The sequence below is a fragment of the Hibiscus syriacus genome, unplaced genomic scaffold (genome assembly GCF_006381635.1).
Source record: "Hibiscus syriacus cultivar Baekdansim isolate YM2019G1 unplaced genomic scaffold, ASM638163v2 tig00110332_pilon, whole genome shotgun sequence".
Classification (NCBI taxonomy): domain Eukaryota; kingdom Viridiplantae; phylum Streptophyta; class Magnoliopsida; order Malvales; family Malvaceae; genus Hibiscus; species Hibiscus syriacus.
In genome coordinates, this window is record NW_024062688.1 from 2251246 (window position 1) to 2273387 (window position 22142).

A 22142-nucleotide genomic window follows, 5' to 3' on the forward strand; every position below is an offset into this window, starting at 1 on the left:
TTAAGTAAGCTTGTCTTTCATGATAAAACTCCTCATTCCAGATTTTTCTAGCAAACTGATCCAAATCCTTTCTAAAGCGCAGATAAGCTTTTCCATCAAATGCAGAAAGATGGCTGTTAGTATATCTTTTACTGCTGTTAACATAAAGTTTTTTATCCCTGTAGTACGAGGAACTTTCTTTATCATGATAAACAAGATCTTCCGATCTTTCTTTTCGCTTGCCATGGTAAACAGATGTGTAGTCTTTATAACAGAGTTCCCTTGAATTTGATGAATGAGAAGCTTCATAGCAGTTTTTAGGGTATATCTTCTGGTTGATAATACCATTAGGCCTACCATGGTGATGCTTCCATTTTTCCTCAATGGGATTTCCTTGTCTTCGACATCTTTTCGAAACACCCTCTTCATCTGATGATATATATATATATGTATCATACTCATCATCACCTTCGACCAAGATCCTCTCTTTCACATGATGCCGTTGTCTCCAACTCCCATTCTTTTGCTCGTCTCTCAAGGGAATTTTACGTACTGAAAAATCTTCTCCATCATCTGATTTTATTTTATGGCTATCACCTCTGGTGACCTTATGATCAACTGACTTCTGTAATCCAGTTCCCGAACCTAGTGATTTTCTTCTTGATGGACTTTGGGTTTCAACATAAGCAGTGTGAACACTATCTTCTGATCTTTCTTCAGAATCATTTTCAGAAAAGGAAAATGTGAGGCTAAAATGACTTCGATTGTCACGTGATAGATCGGTTTCGGTTATGTAGGTATCTGGTCGGTGGGTATTTCTGAAAGCCACTTCATTTCCCTTATTTTTCGTTTCCATTGCTTCAGCAGTTCCCCCTAAAATGCAAACTTCCATATTTGGATGACATTTTTCATTCATATCAGAGACATTTTCCTTGCTGTGATCACCAGTCTCAAGTGGAGTTCGATTAGATGCTGACAACGACCTAATCAGATTAAAACAACAAATTTAGGCTGTAAATAATCACTAAAAAAATGGTATTAATATGCAGCCTATGCATCAGAAGCTGATACATGCAGATGAAGTTTAAAATGCCAGCTGTAAATATACTAAATATGCCAACATTAAACCTTGTCTGCAAGTGTCAAACAAGTAATAGTATCTTTTTGTATGGAATCCCTGTTTTTTCTTTTTCTTTTTTGTAGGGCCAGAGATCCCTTTAACACTTGAAACTAGGTCAATAGAAGCTTCAACAAGGGATATGCAGGACAAATCAAGCATGTAGAGAACTCAACAGATGAAAAATACAGTTTAAAATAGAAAATGATTCAGAACTCCCCCAAGAAGATGTGGACACATTTATGACCCTTGCATAATGCTCTCCTTTCAGTTCATAACTGCTAGCACTAACAGAAAAGCAAGCGTCTCTATCAACCTGATCCAATTTCCCATATTCTGACACATCAGACTTGCTAGCATGACCTAGTTCCTCCTTTGCAGAGTTGGATGAATCCACAGTGGAATCCTGCACAGGTATCTGGAGCCAACCCATGGAATTGAAAATGATACAGAGGTTACAATATGTAAGAATTGTGGATATAAAGACTACAGTAATAATAGCAGACCTGTATAATAACATCAGAATCTTGAAAACGTGGACGTCTTATTTCCATGGATGGTTGGCGTTCATTGATGCTGTCTTCAACTTGAATTGCTCTCCCTTTTGGCTGAAATAATAAGCCACAAAATAATGAAACACCACCCATGAAACAGATAATATAAAGATGTTATCAGATCCTGCAGCTTTAGGCATACCAATTGCAAGAGCATCTCTCCTCTATCAGCAAATTTTAATGACGGGTCAACTTTGGCTACATCCTCGGTCATAGCTTCTCGAGTTACTCTCTCATGACCAGCCTCAGCTTCATAAGCCTATTTCCATACAAAAAAAAAAGTTGGAAATCTCAGATAATTGAGATAGTTTTTGCAATTCATTCCTGAAAACAAAAAAGTCTACAATGAAGATTAAAATAACAAACCTGGTCAAATTTTGAAGAATAATGAGAAGGAATTCTAGCCTGCCTTGACGACTGTTGCTGCAATTTCTCCTGTTAAGTAACTCAATAAAAGGTTTCTGTAAGCAGGTGCTATTAAGAAAAATCATACAGCTAAACAACAACCATATTCTAATAACAGAAGAAATCAGTTATACTACAAGCTGAAATATGGTAAGGCAATTAGAACAATAATAATTCACTTACCAAGGAGTGACAGTATTCTTTCCAACTATCCTCATTGAATCCAAAATTGAAGAATTCTGTTATATCTGCGCGAGGATGCCTCCAACGTTTCTCCTCAAATGCATCAATATTTACATCCAATATTGTCCTGAAAGAATAATACCCAAAAAGCTCTGGATGGCATTAATTTTCATTACACAGCTTAGACAATCTGAAAATTTATTGGCATTTTTCAATACATGATACATGATACATGAAAGAAACTTATAGCAGATTAAGGTTGAAATGTATTCAGAGATAAGAAGGCATCCACTGACCTATACCATGGAAGGAAAAAACCATATCCAAATTGATGTGGAAATGGTTTCATGGAAGCAATCATCTTTTGGTCGTAAACATCATCTTCCCTATCACCACTTCTTGGCATAAAGAGAACGAGGACATACCAGTAAGTCCATTAACCCTTATATTACTTGGAAAAGATGATCCATGAGGTCTCGCATACTACAAAATGAATGAATCAACACAAATCATGAAAAAATATTTACCTGCTTCGATACAATAAACTTAAAGATTATAAATGACTGTGGTTTACATTAAAAAAAGCTAAAATAATGCTAGCATGCACATTTTTTAATAGTACGGACTGATTACAAGGTAATATATGTTCAAAATCTTTATTATCCATCGATAACGCACACACTTTACGCTCCAGAAGTCAGACACAACAACTTGAACCCATCCCTCTAAGGAGAATAACACTTTTTTTTATTAAAAGGAGAATAACTTTAACTACTGAGGTATTCATGATATATATATACATATATATATATAGCCGAAACAAAACATACAAAAATAATGCTAAAATACATATTTTTTATAAATCAAATTTTATATCCAAAAGAGCAGGAAACTGCTTCAAAAATACAGCCTGTTCTTACAAAAAATCAATACTTACAGCTATATACAACAGAACAGAACATCGACGTTCAATACCCCACTGAATACAAAGAGTACTATTGACGTGGTCATTTCTATTAATTTCCCTACCCCTAAGTTGAATAGCAACAAAATCTTTAATAGCTAGGAGTAAGGCATTAACATTTCTTGAACGTCCTTGGTAAATTCTTTTGTTCCTCTCCTCCCAGATAGTGTAAGTAAAAGTAGTCCAAGCTAGCTTCATGATGGTAGTTAGCAATGATTTTCCTTTCCAGGAAGCGCAAGCCCACGAAATGTGAGTACTCCACGAACAAAATCCTCTGCAAATGCCATTAAGATTCAAAACAGAGCTCCATACCGAATTAGCTAAAGTACAATAGAGAAACAAGTGATCTCTAGTTTCAATCGCCTCATTACAAAGCACACAAATACCGTCAATGTTGAACCCCATTCGAATCAACCTATCTTTGGTTGGTAATCTGTCAAGGAAAACCATCCAAGTAATAATACTATACTTAGGCACATGAAGAGGAAACCAAAATAGCTTATGCCAAGCAACCTTATCCTCCTTTTTACGATTGTGATTCCATATGTCTTTAATTGAATGTGTTCCTGAAGCAAAAACGGAGGCAACTTGATTCTTCATCCTTAGCAGTTTACGAAAGCTCCAGCTTGTATTGATCCTAGCCTCCATGGTCCAAAAATCAGAATTCTTGATAACATAATTTTTAATCCAAGCAATCCAGAACGAACCATCACCCGCAAGGATTTTCTTAATCAAGTGCAGAATACAAGATTTATTCCAAGATTTTATGTCTTTTAGACCAAGACCCCTTCGAATTTTGGGAGGCACAGCTTATCCCATTTAATTATTGCACCTGTAGCAGCTTTGTCAGAACCTTTCCAGAAAAACCTTGAACATAACTGCTCAATTCGATTAAGCACAGATTGAGGAATGATTAGCTGCCTACACCAGAAATTAGTAATACTTTGCAGAACAATTTTAATGAGCTCAAGTCTACCAGCATAACTCAAATGTCTTCTAGACCATTTTTGGAGACGGTCTCTAATATTTTCAATTAGTGCTACACAGGCTTTCTCCGAAAGTTTCCTAGAAACAAGTGGAACACCCAAGTATCTGACAGGTAAACAACCATGGTTAAAACCTGTAATCAACTTGATTTCTTCAATTTTCCTAGAGGAAATTCCAGCAGTGAAGAATTCACATTTATGAGCATTAAGTTTTAGGCTTGAGATTTCATAGAAGTGATCAAGAACACTAATTACCCTAACAACAGATTCAACATTCCCTCGACAAAAAATAAGCAAGTCATCGACAAAGGTAAGATGAGTTAACCCTATTTTTTTACATCTTGGGTGGAAGGCAAAAATACCTCTAGTAGCAACCTTGTTAAGAATACTAGAAAGGACATTCATAGATAGAATAAAAAGAAGAGGTGAGATAGGGTCACCTTGTCTTAATCCTCTAGCACCTTTGAAGAACCCAATAAGACTTCCATTAAATGATATAGAGTAATAAGCAGTAGTGAAACAAGCTTCAACCCACTTAATAAAAGTGGCAGGAAGACCAATAGCAATGACAGCAGCAGTGATAAAATCCCAATGCAAAGAATCGAAAGCTTTATGGAGATCAATTTTCATTGAACATCTTGGTGATAAAGTCTTCCTTCCATAGCCTTTGACAAGCTCTTATGCAAGAAAAGTGTTGTCTACTATGTTCCTTCCTTTAACAAAAGCCGTTTGGTTAAAAGAAATAATTTCAGGAAGAAGATGAGTCAATCGTTTGACCAAGATTTTAGAAACAATCTTATAGACCACCGAACAACAAGAAATAGGCCGAAAATCCTTCACCTTACTTGGATTTGGAATTTTAGGCACCAAAGTAATACAAGTGGAATTAAAAGCAGCAAGCTACATATAAGGATTTCTAAAGAAGTGAGTAATAGCTGCCACCATATCATCTCCAATAATAGGCCAAGTTTTCTTGAAAAAATACGGAGTGTAGCCATTCGGTCCTGGAGCTTTGTCGTTGCCTTGAGAAAATATTGCATCTTTAATGTCATCTCTTGTGACCTCTTTAACAAGATCATTAGAGTTATCCAAAGGCAAAGATTAAAGGAGCAGTTCTTTTAAAGTGTTCGGGTCGCAAGCTTTAACCTCAGAATTAGTCCCAATCAGGTTTGTAAAAAACCGCAGCACTTCTGCTGCCATATCTTCATAAGTTTCTAATCTTCTACCCTGGTCATCAATAAGCACACGAATAATGTCTCTCTTGGTTTTAGTAGCAACCACATAGTGGAAATATTTAGTACATTTATCACCATGATTAATCCATTGAATCTTCGCTTTCTGTCTTAAAAATATATTCTCGGCTTCTTGAAGGAGGTGAAGTTCATTTTGCAGTTGGTATTCTTTTTGGAAAAAATCTGCAAAATTTAAAGATCTGATCTGTTGTTGCTCAAGCTCCAGTTTCTTTTGGTTGACACGAGCAGAAATGTTGCTATAATGGTTCTGATTAAGGGCTTCCAAACTGGATTTTAGACGTTTAAGTTTGGAGAACAGCTGCTGCATAAGGTTACCCTGGGAAGAAGATTGCCAGGATTGACTAACAATATTTAGGAATTCAGAGTGATGGGTCCATAAGTTAAAAATTTGAAAGGCTTTGGATGATCAGCATGAACCTCTTTAGATAGCCAAGCAATTGCTAAACAATGGTCAGAAATTCCAGGAGTATGGAATTCCACATGGGACTTAGGGAAAGCAGTAAACCAGAGAGGATTAACTAAGACCCTATCTAGTTTTTTTTTCTAGATATGATTCTTGTTGTTTGTTGCTCCAGGTGAAAGTAGGGCCATAATAAGGGTAATCAAGTAATTCCAAGTAAAACAGAGCATCTTGGAACTATTTCATGTCAGAGGTAAGAAAAAGACCCAACATGGCAGAATTAGAGCTTTCATTCAAATTGAGTATAACGTTAAAATCTCCTCCCAGAATCCACGGAAGATTGCCATGATGGCTGTTCACTTCATGTAGTTGCTGCCAAAGTTGTCTTCTCAAAACACCTTCATTACTGCCATATATTGCAGTGATGATCAGAGGATTACTAATATAATGACCTTTAATGGTTATACACTGATCAGACATATGGATAACAGAGAAATCAATGCCTTTCTTCCAGAAGATCCAAATCCTTCCATTCTCAGCAAAATTGTAGTTAGTACAAACATTCCAGTGCTCAAACTTAGAATTAATAATAAAAGTAGCATTACTAGTTTTAACTCTGGTTTCCAAGAGGCAGAAAACATCAAACTTTATAAGACTAGTTCTATTAAGAACACCATTTTGTTTGAGAGGACTATTGAGTCCTCTTATATTCCAAAATCCCACAATCTTTGAGAAGGAGATGAAGTAGAAGCCACACTAACTCCTACTTCAGTATTTTTAACTTTCTCTAAACGATCATTCTTTTTCGTTTTTAGTTTATTCACAAGATTAGCAACACCTTTAGATGCAGCTCTTTTCTTAGGATGAACATCATTCAGAACAGGAGGTGAATCTTCAATAGTGGATAGGATTTTGAACATGTTTTTTGATCCAGCAAGTATAAATTTTGAATTGTCTCTTGTAGGCCTTCTTCTACCTCGTTTTAATAAAGGAGGTTCAAGGTTATTAACCTCTACTGAAGGAATAGTAGGGTCAGGGACTAAAGTAGCTTCTTTATCAACATAATCAAGTTTATAACTGGAAATATTGTTGTTGCTAGAGTCAGTACTAACTTCAATTGAGTTAAGCTCCTCATTGGTATTGCTAACAGAAGATAAATTATCTTGTAGCATCTCAATTCATCCTACTGAAGGTTCTATAGCATTAGTAGTTTGTGGAGTTTCTTTCTTTTTCCATACTTGTGCAGTAGGCTGGCCAAACTGTTTATGATCTTTACAACCTTTCTCAGTGTGCCCAAACACTTTACATCACCTACAACTTGGTGGTAACCAAGGGATCTCAACAAATACTGAAGTAACAGACCCATCGTTTAAGACATCCTCTACATAATCAGGTATTTTATCATTTGGCCCAATTTCTATGCAAATGTTTGCAAATTCTAATCTGGTTTTGGATGCAGTGATAGAGTCCATGGAGAGTGGAACTCCAATGGCACTAGCAATATGACTAAGACCAACTCGAGAATAGAGTTCTAAAGGCACATTGTAAAAGTGAACCCAAACTGGAATTCTTGATAGATCAAAGTTAAGTTTTTTCAGATTAGGTTCCCAACTTCTAAGAATCAAAGGTTTGTTGTAGATATGCCAATGTCCATGTTCTAATACCCAATCTCTAGCAACATTCGAACTAAAAGAAAAGATAAAAAGGTTGTTACATGTTTTGCTGATTTGAACCTGGCTACCGTTCAAAGCTTTTTTCCACATTGATTCGATGATTCTTTGCATTGAGGTGTAATTCGGAGGTGGCTCGAGGAATTGCCCCACTAAGAAAAGCTTCCACTCCGCTATCCCATCTTCAAAAACCTCAGGTGAAGGCTGAACCACCGGAGACCCATCACAAATTTTCGGAGGGAAAAAATCTAGGTCATGCCCTTTTGAAATTTCAAACAACTTTCTCCAATCCATGGTTGTAGAACTTTTGATCAGGGAAAAACAGGTTGGGAGAAAGAACGACGAGAAAACCAGAAGGACAGACGAACAACTAGAGCCACAAACGAAGAACCCAGAAACGTTAAACCTACTAGCGTGCACCCGAGAAAATCGGCTAAGGTGCGCCCCAAATTTTATTCCCACTCCCCCTTTCTACATCATTCCCACTAGGATTCAGCTCCGACCTGTCACTTTCCACCCGCCTTGAAATCTTATCGGACTCGGTTCCTTCCACCCCAAAATCGCCATTTTCATTTTCTTCAAAGCCACCACCGTGAATCCTAGCGCCGGTGACCGGAAACTTCTCGCAGTCATCATCGTTCAAGACAATATTCAAATCGTCCTTGCTGTCACTATATTGCATAACTGAATCCGTAACGAATTTCTTATCCGTCACGATGCTTTTGGAACCATCGGTAGGGCTATTCTGGTTCAGTGTGCAATCCGCCGCCAACGTTCGCATATAAATCGCCAAAATCATCCTTTATCGACCCCGTTTCCTTTTTTCCTTTCCAGTTTTGGCGTACAATATTAGTGGAACCTAATAGTCATAAGTTATTTGGTTTACGTTAAATTCATACTGGTTTAAGAAAAACATAATACAGAGAAGGTAAAGAAACCCAAGATCTAAAACCCTACAGAAGCCATGAATGCCGACTATTGAAGTTTGGGCCTTGAGGATTTCTTTTCGTTGATTAATGGTCCGTACCTGACCTTAATTTGGGCTCCTTTTCAACTGTCATTTTCAACCTGTTCCGATTTCCCAACTGTTAAATAGTTGTTTGATTTAAAACCTAAATATATTTTAGATTTTTTTATAATTTAATTTAAGGACAAATTATACTCATACCACTTAATTATTATTTTGTTTCATTTTGACCATCATTTTTTAATATTATCAATCAACTCACTTAACTACTTAAATGAGGTCAATCAAATCACATGTCGTTAACATTTAGCCGAAGTATTGATGTTGTAATTAATAAAATAATATAATTATACATTTAGTCCTCAATATTTATACATCCTACTAATTCAATCTTAATTTTAATTTAATTCTATGAAATTTATTCTCCTAATCAAATAATACGTGTCACTATCTGATTGAAAGTTTTTTATATGGTTAAAAAACCAAATATATTTTAAACTCTAGTTAATACAAAATTGAAAGATAAAATAATTTTGAGATTTTTTATATTTTTAAATTAAATTAATATTTTTATGATTATATATATATATTAGAAAAAAATTAAAATTATATTAAAAATTTAGTCAACAAACATAAGAACACAATTTAAATCATAAAATAAATTTATAATTCGAATCTTAAATTTTTGTCATCAAAATTTTCTTTGAGAATTATTTTTCATTCACCAAAAGTCAAATTTAATCATGTTAATGTTATAACTTAAACTACACATTTTAAAGTGTATGATCTGATAAAAAAATTAACTAAAATATAAATAATTAAAAAATAAAATTATTAACTAAATTTAAAATATTCAGTTTAATAATTATATATTATCATTCGGTTATAAATATGAACAATAAAAAATATTAAATTAAATTTTAAAACATAAAAATCTCAAACTTGTTTTTATAGATCTTTCAATTTTATATCAACTAGAGCTTGGGTTGGAGTTTCATCACCCATGTTATTTTTTATTGTACGAAAATGCGGAGAAGCCAATGAAGAAGAGTGGAGGTGCAAAAGGACATGAGGATTTTTTTTAACAATGTAAATGTGTTGATAAAATAGAAATTGTAAAATAAAATAGTTAGCATTGATGAAAAATTAATAAAAATAAATAAACAATAAATAAAAAAATCATATTGTAATATTAATCATTGTCTTAAAAACATGATTGTCTTGATGTGTGTAATCAAAGCAATACACGATCATCCTCCAAAAGTAACACTGTCTCTTATAGGATTCGTACACACGATAACAACTGATTAATTTTTGTAGTTAATCCATCCTCGAACTTATCCAGATAATTTTAGAAAATAGAAGAGTAAGTTCTTATGAATTTTCTCGAAGACTACAATCACAAGTCGAACGACGATGACGTGCATGGAAGAGTATTGTTTTATCACATTCACTAAGGAAGGAAAATCGTAGTCCTTTAAATAGTTTCCCAATGGAGGACATGTACTCGTACTTCTTCGAGCATTACCAACAAAATGTTTACCTCACTCATCTTTTTGTGAATAACTCGATCGCATCCTGATTACACAATGATTCTTTCTCCCCATTTGAATCCCCTTTGAAGTCTTTTGTACTCTTGTCTACGGGTAACTTGGATATGCTGTCATTCTTCCCATCTCTCAACCAGCTCCGTTCCTTCCAGCATCCTTACCACCTCTGACATTGTCGGACGCTCCTCGGGTGAAGATTAGGTACAAAATAATGCAACTTGCATAATTCCCTCAACCTCGTCGTTGTAATTTTTATCAAGGTTCTGATCTACGATAGCATCCTACTTTTTCTCCCTTTCCAGCTTTATGACATGATCAAGCAGCAAAACATCTTCTTCTTCCAAGCATGAAAAATTGATTGCGCGTTCACCTATTACAAGCTCTAAAAGCATAATCACGTACCCCAAATACATTAGTCCTTTCTGATGAGTTCCCGATGTACAAGTACTTGGGGTGCTATGTGACCCATTGTCCCGCGAACTTGAGCCGTAACATTTGTCCGCCAACTTTGCAAGACCACAGTCACCAACAATGACTTCTAATTCTTCATCCAGTAATACATTAGCTTGTTGAAATTATTAAAATGGTTTTCAAGTTTGGTAACCAACTTTGAAAAAATAGTTTTCAAAGTTTGGTAAATGTTTCTTTGAAAATGGTTTTCAAAGTTTGGTAAATGTTTCTTTGAAAAATAGTTTTTCAAAGTTTGGTAGATGTTTATTGAAAAATGATAATGGGATAGTCACAATTAATCCCTAGGCTTTAGGGTATTTACAAGATTAAGTCCTTAAGTTTCAACTATAAATACCCTAGCTCATTTAGCTTCAAAACCATCCCAAAAATCATTTCTTTCTCCCAATACTAGAGAGTTTTCTTGTGAGTAGTGAGTGTTTTGTAAACACCTGTAATTTTTCTCTCTTAGTAAAAGATCTGCAGTAGTCCGGAGACGTAAGCACAATTGGCTGAACTCCGTTATCAATTTCGGGTATTATTTTTCTGCTTTTATTTCGTATTCTCACTAATCTGACTATAGGGAAATTACTTGTACTTGGTTTATTTCCCAACAACTGGTATAAGAGCTTTTTGGTTGTGAATTTTGTCAATTTTTGAGAGGTTACTATTCACGTGAATAGTGAATTTCGTGAATAGTAAAATTTTGTCGGCGATACAAATTTGTCGACGGAGGTGTTCTAATATACGGTGGTTCGCAAGAATTGTCAGAAACGATCCAAACGAAACCAGATTCGAGTGAGAGCGATGGCTGCAGACGAAGGGAAGGTGAAAATTGAAAAGTTCGATGGTACGAACTTTGGCTTTTAGAAGATGCAGATTGAAGATTTTCTGTACCAGAAAAATCTATATCAACCTCTCTCAGGAAAACAACCAGAGGGCATGAAGAATGAAGACTCGGCTCTTCTCGACAGACAAGCCCTCGGAGTTATCCGACTGAAGTTATCCCGCAATGTTGCTTTCAACATAGCAAAGGAAAAGACCACGGCGAGTCTTATGACGACTCTCTCCAGTATGTATGAGAAGTCATCGGCCTCAAACAAAGTTCATTTGATGAGGCGATTATTTAATTTGCGGATGACGGAAGGGGCATCGGTGGCACAACACCTAAATGAACTCAACACAATCACAACCCAGTTGAGTTCAGTGGAAATTGAATTTGATGATGAAGTTCGAGCTTTAATTCTCTTATCATCTTTACCAGACAGTTGGAATGCTACTGTTACAGCAGTCAGCAGTTCATCGGGAAACAACAAATTAAAATTCAACGATGTTCGAGATCTGGTACTGAGCGAAGAAATTCGACGGAGAGAATCCGGTGAAGCATCAACCTCCTCAGCCTTGCACACGGAGTCCAGAGGGAGAACTTCAGAAAGAAATTCAAATCGTGGCAGATCGAAATCCAAAAGGGGAAAATCAAGAACAGGAAATAAAGATTTTACCTGTTATAATTGCGGCAAGAAGGGCCACTTCAAAAGAGATTGCCGAGCACCGAAGAAAAATATCGGCGCACAGGAATCTGCCAACATGACGGAGGAGACAGGTGATGCTATGATTTTAAGCGTCAACGGTCCGATTGAATCATGGATTTTGGATTCAGGGGCATCTTTCCACTCCACGCCATGCCAAGAAATCATGGAGAACTATGTCAGTGGTGATTTTGGGAAGGTTCATCTTGCTGATGATGAAACCTTGAAGATCGTCGGAAAAGGAGACATCCGACTAAAGCTGCCAAACCAGACCACCTGGAAGCTGACAGGAGTGAGACATATTCCTGGTCTCAAAAGAAATTTGATTTCTGTAGGACAGCTTGATGGAGAAGGATACAGTACAACCTTTTCAGGTTGTGAATGGAAGATTACCAAAGGAGCACTCGTCATTGCTCGTGGTAAGAAGACTGGTACTCTCTATGTAACCTCAAATTTAGAGAATATCATTGCAGTAGCAGATGTTGATGGAAAATCAAACCTATGGCACCAAAGGCTTGGCCATATGAGCAAGAAAGGAATGAAGATACTTATGTCAAAAGGGAAGCTGCCGGATCTAAAGAATGTAGATGTCGGACTATGCGAGGATTGCATCTTTGGCAAACAAAAGAAAGTCAGTTTTGCAAAGATTGGCAAGACACCCAAGGCAGAAATGTTAGAATTGGTTCATATTGATGTATGGGGACCATCCCCAGTTCGATCTCTAGCAGGCTCACTATATTATGTCACCTTCATCGATGATTCAACAAGGAAGGTGTGGGTTTATTTTCTGAAGAAGAAATCAGAAGTCTTTGATACCTTCAGAAAATGGAAGGCCATGGTGGAAAATGAGACTGGTTTAAAAGTCAAGCGGTTGAGGTCTGACAATGGAGGAGAGTACAGAGATAGTAGATTCAGAGATTTCTGCGCAAACAATGGGATCAAGATGGAGACAACAGTTCCCATAACACCGCAGCAGAATGGCGTAGCAGAGCGCATGAATAGAACTCTGAATGAATGTGCCAGAAGCATGAGGATACATGCCGGATTGCCCAAATTTCTATGGGCTGAAGCTATCAACACTGCAGCTTACCTGATCAACCGTGGGCCCTCAGTTCATTTGGATGGCGGAATACCAGAGGAAGCTTGGAGCAAGAAAGAAATAAACCTTTCACACTTAAGAGTGTTTGGTTGTATTTCTTATGTACACATAAACTCTGCTGAAAGAAGTAAACTTGATGCCAAGTCCAACAAATGCGTATTCGTTGGTTACGGTGGTGATGAGTTTGGTTATCGGTTTTGGGACTACGAAAATCGGAAGATCATTAAAAGCAGAGACGTCATTTTCAATGAAAATGTGATGTACAAAGACATGTCAACCGCAGAATCAAGTAATACCGAAGCTGAAACAAAGGAATTTGCTGAGTTCGAGGAGATTTCTGGAAATGATGTTCAGATCAGTCCTGAAGCAGTTCAAGAGGAAGAACCAGGCACACCAGAACTGAGACGCTCCTCCAGAATTCCTAAACCAACCCAACGGTATTCTCCTTCTTTACACTACTTGTTGCTGACTGACAATGGTGAACCAGAGTGCTATGATGAAGCAATGCAAGTGGAGGATTCAGTCAAGTGGGAGTCTTCCATGAAAGATGAGATGGACTCGCTTACGTCAAATCAGACATGAGAATTAGCTGAATTACCACCAGGCAAGAAAGCGCTCCATAACAAGTGGATTTACAGGATCAAAGAAGAGCACGATGGGAGCAAACGCTATAAAGCAATATTGGTTGTCAAAGGTTTTCAACAGAAAGAAGGTATTGATTACAATGAAATTTTCTCTCCAGTCGTGAAGCTATCTACAATCAGACTGGTGTTGAAAATTGTAGCTGCAGAGAATTTACATCTTGAGCAGTTATATGTAAAGACAGCTTTCCTTTATGGTGATTTGGAGGAAGAAATCTATATGAGGCAGTCAGAAGGCTTCATAGAGGTAGGCAAGAAAAACCTAGTATGCAGGTTGAAGAAGAGCTTGTATGGTTTAAAACAAGCTCCTAGACAGTGGTACAAGAAGTTCGATAGTTTCATGAGTAGCAGTGGTTTTACCAGATGCCAAGCAGATCATTGTTGCTACATCAAGAGGTTCGACAATAGCTTCATTATTTTATTGTTGTTCGTTGATGATATGCTCGTTGCAGGATCATACATGCAAGAGATTATAAACTTGAAGCAAAAATTGTCAAAGCAGTTTGCTATGAAGGATCTGGGCGCTGCAAAGCAGATTCTTAGGATAAGGATCAAGAGAGACACAAAGTCGGGGACTTTGATATTATCACAGGCTGAGTACATCAACAAAGTACTCTCCAGGTTCAACATGCAAGATGTTAAACCAGTAAGTACACCTTTAGGTGTTCATTTCAGACTCTCCATGGTTTGTACCAGACCAGATATTGCTCAAGCAGTGGGAGCTGTTAGCAGGCACATGAATAATCCGGGCAAGGTACACTGGGAAGCAGTCAAATGGATCCACAGATATCTGCGGGGTACCACAAACAAAACACTTTGTTTCAAAGGTGGAGATACGATACTGACAGGCTATGTAGATGCTGACTTAGCCGGAAATGTTGACATCAGAAGGAGCACTACAGGGTATGTCTATACTCTAGGAGGAACCGCAGTGAGTTGGGTTTCTCAACTACAGAAGATAGTTGCTCTCTCCACAATTGAAGAAGAATATGTCGCTGTTACGGAAGCCAGCAAGAAGATGGTTTGGCTCCAAAGTTTCTTGGAAGAGTTAGGCAAGAAACAAGAAAACAATGTCTTGTATTGCGACAGTCAAAGTGCTATACATCTAGCAAAGAATCCGTCTTTTCATTCCAAGACAAAGCACATACAATTGCGATATCATTTTATCCGGTCTCTTCTGGAAGATGGGATTTTGAAACTTGAAAAGATCAGTGGAGCTCAAAATCCGGCAGACATTGTTGACAAAGATGGTGACTATAGGCAAACTGAAGTTGTGTTCAACTTCAGTTGCCATGCTAGAGTAACAAGACTAGAAAAGCTGTTGCATTAATCGAGCTGTGAAGACATATTAAAATCAGTCTTCAAGTGGGAGATTGTTGAAATTATTAAAATGGTTTTCAAGTTTGGTAACCAACTTTGAAAAAATGGTTTTCAAAGTTTGGTAAATGTTTTTTTGAAAATGGTTTTCAAAGTTTGGTAAATGTTTCTTTGAAAAATAGTTTTTCAAAGTTTGGTAGATGTTTGTTGAAAAATGATAATGGGATAATCACAATTAATCCCTAGGCTTTAGGGTATTTACAATATTAAGTCATTAAGTTTCAACTATAAATACCCTAGCTCATTTAGCTTCAAAACCATCCCAAAAATCATTTCTTTCTCCCAATACTAGAGAGCTTTCTTGTGAGTAGTGAGTGTTTTGTAAACACCTGTAATTTTTCTCTCTTAGTAAAAGATTTGCAGCAGTCCGGAGACGTAAGCACAATTGGCTGAACTCCGTTATCAATTTCGGGTATTATTTTTCCGTTTTTATTTCGTATTCTCACTAATCTGACTATAGGAAAATTACTTGTACTTGGTTTATTTCCCAACATAGTTACCTTCACATCACGATGAATGATGGATTGCAATGTTCATGAAGGTAGTCTAGTCCACGTGTTGCACCCAGGGCTATTCTTTTTCTTGTAGGCCAATCTAAAACAGGTTATCCGGGTTTGAGCTCTATAGGGCGATATGCCACGCTTAAATTCCCCATAAATGGATAGACCAAAAGGCGTTCGGTTGGTGTCGTGCAAAAGGCAATCAGCCTTAAAAGATTCCCGTGAACAACTACACTTATCATCTCGACTTACGTTGAAAAACCCCATCTCCTCGAGGACTTTTGAAATCAGTTAATCTCTTAACTCAAATAACATATAAAAATTTTTGTAATATATTACCAAATAAGGAACTTGGCTGGGTGGTTCAGCCGCATTGCAGACCCCCTTGTCCCATGTTTGAATCCAGATAATGTATATTGCTTTCAATTTATTTTTCCCTTCCTTAGTAAGGTAGCGTGTTAGCCTAGCCTTAAATAAACTTTTTTAATTGAATTAAAATTATGTCTAAATTGATAAAAAATATATATGGAAATATTATGATTAAATATGCAATTATATCGATTTTTAACAATCATGTCATCTCATATGTTAAATGTTAACATTTGGTGGCTTGATTGATAAAACTTAAATAGTTAAGCGATCTGATTGACAAAATTAAAAGATTGATAACAAAAATAAAAACGAACAATAATTAAATGGTCACGAGTATAGTTTCTACAATTTTCAATGTATGTGTAAAATTATCTTACATGGTGAAGATGTTTCTACTAATATAGAAGAAAAAATGCAAAGTGATTTCAAAAGTAGCAGGCAAGTGAATTGTATATTTGTTCATGCCGTTCAGGGCTTCTTTACAGAGAGCTTAGTTTGAATGAACAACTCCTGAACTTCAACGTTGCTCTGGTCATCAGCGACGTCTGAATAACAGACTTTTTTATTTGATTTTACAAATAGGTTAAATTTCCTAATAGGTTGAATGTCAGGGTGAAATATATCTATTTATAAAATTATTTACTTTTAAAAAATTAAAATAGCAATTAACCTGGACTTACATGTTAGACCCAATATTTATTTGATTACCGGAAATAATTTTATGATTTTTTAATTATTTTTCATTGTTTAATTAGAGTAAAATATGTTGACAAATAAATTTAATTTTACAAAGATATCGTTGTTGCTTAAGTCAAAATAAAAACATGTCACATCACATAACACCATGTGAATTATATTATATTTTTGTGTTTCCATATCAATTATTGCGTGCTCCAGTATATTTTTTAAATTAAAAACGTTTATCTTGAAATAGAGGAAATGATCATCCAGTTCAATTGGTAGAGCACAATGCTCTTAATCTTGAGATTGTAGGATCGAGTCCTACGGAGGGCATTTCATAATTCGAAGGTCTCTTACGGAAGTTGCTCTCAATCTGGCGTTAAGGGCAGCCTACTATCATATCTCCCTTTATCCCATTACATATGAGAATAAGGGTCAGCTAATTTTTTTTTTATCTTGAAATAGAGGTTTACTTGTTTCTTATATATATATATATATATATATATATATATATATATATATATATATATTTAAGAAATTTTACTTCTTTAATAAATTTAGCCTCATTTTTCTCAATTTGATGATGTCAACCTTTTCTTCAAAAGAGAAACAAACATTTACTCGATCAATCTAGTCTCGCATTCTATTTTTATTGAATTTGTTTAAACACATATTAGTTTATCGATTTAATTTAACATTTTTATATGCGTGTAAAATATATGTTGAATTTGTTTAAACATTTACTCCATTTAGATATTATAATAAAATTAATCAGTGACAAAAAATATCTTATAATATACGATTTTAACCAACTTTTTTTGGATTTACCAAAATGACCAACTAAATCGCAATGCGATCGATAATTTGCAACGCGGTCTCCGGTATCGCAAATCAGTTTCCAGATTCGCAACGCGATTCTAACTATCGCATTGCGATTTTCCAAATTCACGTTGCGATTTTCCGAAATCGCAATACGAATATGTAAATCGCAATGCGATTATGACTATCGCAACGAGATTCTGACTATCGCAACGAGATTTTGACTATCGCAATGCGATAGTCAAATTCGAGTTGCGATTTTTTCGTTGCGATAGTCAAATTCGCGTTGCGATTTTTGAGTTGCGATAATCAAATTCGCGTTACGATAGTCAAATTCGCGTTGCGATATTCAAATGAATGTGTAATAAGTGATAACAACTGAACAGATCATAGCAATGTTCAAACTCAAGTTACTAATACATGCCTAACTGAAAATGTTAAAAGTTTACACATAAAATACACATAATACAACGTTTGTATTTAAAAAGCACCTAAGTTAATAGTCCCAAAAGGTGAAGCCGGTTGTGATTGGGATTTTGATTTTGATTGCGATTTTGATTGCCTTTTTCTTGACACCATATGAGCTTTGGATTTTGATGAGGATCCATATTTTGGTAGAGGAAAAGATGATTGTGATGGCACTGGTGATCCACATGTCAACCTTATATGACCACTTTCCTTGCACCGACTACATGTCGATCTCTTCTTCTTTTCACCCTTAGACGGTATACGATCGTGACTTTTTGGTCGGCCAGGTAGCCTTCTGTCCATGGCTGGTGGCAAAATTGTTTGTAAGTCATCTGATATGTCCTACTCAGAAGGATATGGAATAAGGTAGATAATCTCGGCATAAGTCTGTCGATATACTTCTGTAGTGTAGCAATCCATAGCATGTACGCTTGAATCATCTTGGTTTAGATGAAGAGCAACTTTTATAACATGGCCACACGGATAACCAGATGTTTGCCATTTCATATAACTACACGTCTTTGCATTTAGATCGACAAGCCCCATTTAAGTTATTATTCAGTACTTCAAACAAAGTGTTTGAACATGGTTCAACTCTCCATGACGTTGTGTAACACCCCAACCCGTACCCGACCCGAATACGAGTCTGAGGTATCACATTGACTTTTCAAACTTTGACTCTTTTGAAAAACAGAGAAATTTAAAACTTTGTTTAAAGCAAAATACGTTAATTTACATAAAAATTACCACAAAATACAAACTCCATCAGAGTACTCGTAATTAATGACTTATTACATGCCAACACTCTATACACACCAAAATACATACTTTGTCGATTACTTCTGATCTGATCTTCTAGTATTAATACTGTCCTGGCCACTTCTATTATTGCTCTTTTTGTTTCTTGGTACCTACGTGTAAATCACTTACACGCTAAGTCATAGACTTAGTGAGGCAATAAATAAATATTTAACAACTAATTCATGAATATGCATTCTTATCATTTGATCATGACATTTCAACATGCATGTATCTATTACACGATAACATATATAAGCATGTCATGCACATGTAAAACTTACTTTCTTGTGACACTTTCACTTTAATTTATCTTTCAATTGTATTTACCATGTATATTATTGAGAATAGAGGTATGCGAGTACACTGAGGTTGTGCACATATATGCTGTCACCACAGCTTATATAAATGTCCCGAAGGACCTATCATCCTAAAGGATGTCATCTGTGTCCCGAAGGACCTGTCATCTGTATCCCGTAGGACCTATCATATATCTTATAGGACATATGTAACCCTCGACTCTTGGCATGCCAACTATACCTATAACTCTCGTATCATATACTATGGCATTTATTATGAATACATTTCTCATCACTTGTTCTTTCTCTTCTATCACATACCACATGTATGTGTAACCATATATTTCATATCATATCACATGTATCACGTATTACATATTCATATGTCATTTCATATCATATCACATGTATCACGTATTGCATATTCATATATCATTTCATATATTCACATAGCTTATCTCATTTCACATTGGTCATGTCTCATAGCATATATCACATATGCATATTATGTAACATATATAATAACCTATACTCATTTCATGTATTAATGCACATATAAGAATCACCAATCAAATAACATTTTAGGAGTCACTTCTTACCATAGTAACTCCATCACTGACTCATCGCAAGCCAATGTTCGTTCAATAATATAAGTACAATTAAAATTGCACTCACCTTAGCCTTGTTTGATTTGAATCAATTCTAATCCTTTGATTTTTCCAAAACTTGTTTAGGCTCAATATCTACATAAATATAACATTTCAAAACAACTATCAGAAGCCTAAACCTTAACCTTGATGTTAACAACTTAAACCGGTTTAATGAATCAAATTCTATTTTTTCATTTAGGGGGGAATCGATACCCCCCAGGGGAATCTGTTCCCCCTGTACATACTGGAATTTTTGTCCAAGAGGGGGAATCGATTCCCTTCATAGGGTATCGGTTCCCTCTACCAGAAATTGTATTTTAACCCCGAAAATCATCAATTCTTCACTTAATTCTTCTATTTTAAACCCCTATCATGTCATTAAACTCAACCACAATTACTTAAACCAACTTATATCCATGAAAATCATCTATAACTTCAAAATCCTATCCTTCATATGTAATTCAAGAATCATACTCAAATTTTAATATATTCTAAATACAATTCTAACACTTCATATTCCTTGATTAGCATGATGACAAGTCAAATTTAACTTCAAATTCAACTTATCAACTCTTTTCAATGATTTCATATAAAAACTCGTTTTCTTAAATCTCGTATAACTTCTTTATCTTTTGATTATAAGACAACTTAAGCTTTCCTTAAGCTTATTTATCATCTAATGATTCAAACCTAACCTTTAATTTAACAAATAATCAACAAATCAGAAAACCCTTACCTTATGCTCTGCACGTTGGAGAAGAAGAACGTAAGAAGAAGAAGAGTTTTCTAAATACTCTCCCCCAACGTTTATCTCTTCATAAAGAGATAAAAAAATATCTTTCATGATAAATGACCATTTTGCCCCTTAATTCCTTTGATAATTACTAATAACTTTTAGGAAATATTTCTGAACAAATCATTGAACTATTCAATCATCTTACTTTAATCACCAAATTCTAAAACTTTATAATTTAATCACTAACCCGTATTTTGGGATGTTACACATTGACTTCACAACACGTTTCGTTATCTTCTTTTCAGTCCATGGTGTAACACGATGTTCCAATGTTCCTGTAAATTTAAATAAATAATACTTAGTAAAATATATGATAAGTTACGAATTTAAAGAAATAATACCTGCATGGTTTCTTTTCTTGTAGTACCACTATTGAATAGAGGCTCGAAAAAACTCCATTAACATAGTAATGGGTAATTTCCGGGAATGACGACTTAGAGCGTTGATTGATTCTGCACTATTAGACGTCATGAAACCATATTTTGCTCCAAGTTGATGTACTCTTGACCATCTTTCAAACCCGATATCTTCTAGTGTTTGAGCACACTAAGGAAAAACACGTCTTAAACAATTTATATGCTTATTAAAATCCACTTCCCGATAAGCTTTTACAGCCTTCCAGTATATCCATTTGTGATTTTTTATACCAACATACCTTGATTTTAGATTTCTATACAAATGAAAACCACAAAGTCCATGAAAAGCATATGGGAAACACCTTCTAACAGCGTTGTTATATACCCAAAAACATTTGTGTTGCGAAACTAAAACCTGTTGCGAATTTGAAATTCAGTGTTGCGACAGTCAGAATCGCGTTGCGATAGTCAGAATCTCGTTGCGATAATCAAAATCGCGTTGCGATAGTCAGAATCGCATTACGATAGTCATAATCGCATTGCGATTTACATATTCGCATTGCGATTTACATATTCGCATTGCGAATTCGGAAAATCGCAATGCGATAGTCAGAATCGCGTTGCGAATCTGAAAACTGATTTGCGATACCGGAGATCGCGTTGCGAATTATCGATCGCATTGCGATTTAGTTGGTCATTTTGGCAAATCCAAAAAAAGTTGGTTAAAATCGTATATTATAAGGCATTTTTGGTCACTGATGTTATTTTCTCTTATATAAATTATCATTTTACTATATTAAATAAGTATCATTAATTTAATCGACTAACGATTAATATATATTATTAAAAATTAAGAAACACGAAAAAATTAATGTCTCTTGTTGTTGTTATTCTTAAAATTGCTTAGATCTCTTTTTTTAAAAAGGAGGTAAACTTTATTCGGATTCTACCCGGAAAATATGCATTCCCTCAAAAAAAATATTATGAATCCAAATTTTTGTTTAATTAATTAATATACCAAAAATTAATAATAATATAATTTAAATAATCTCAACAAGGGGAACTATCTCCGGAATCCAAGCCTCCGTCCAAAATCTAGTGCTTTTACCTTCCCCTAAGGACCAGCAGACATTACTACAGATCATCGGCCACACATGGGATAAAGAACGCCACACATAGGAACAATTCCGAGAAGCAATCTGCATAGGCAGATTTCAAGCATCTTATACTTTTAAACGAACCACACGAACCCAAATAGTATCAGGATGCATAATGAGATTAA

At 35.5% G+C, this 22142-nt stretch overlaps 1 protein-coding gene across 1 annotated transcript; it reads right to left on the reverse strand.

The window, feature by feature from the left end:
* On the reverse strand, positions 1-2644 carry LOC120119240. Its single transcript, XM_039139085.1, has 8 exons — positions 2535-2644; positions 2239-2365; positions 2017-2085; positions 1793-1909; positions 1603-1704; positions 1312-1514; positions 223-962; positions 1-158 (listed from the first exon to the last, which is right to left on the reverse strand). Exons 1-8 carry the CDS (start codon positions 2642-2644, stop codon positions 1-3), a joined length of 1626 nt encoding a protein of 541 aa, XP_038995016.1.
* Between the last annotated feature and the right edge of the window lie 19498 nt (positions 2645-22142).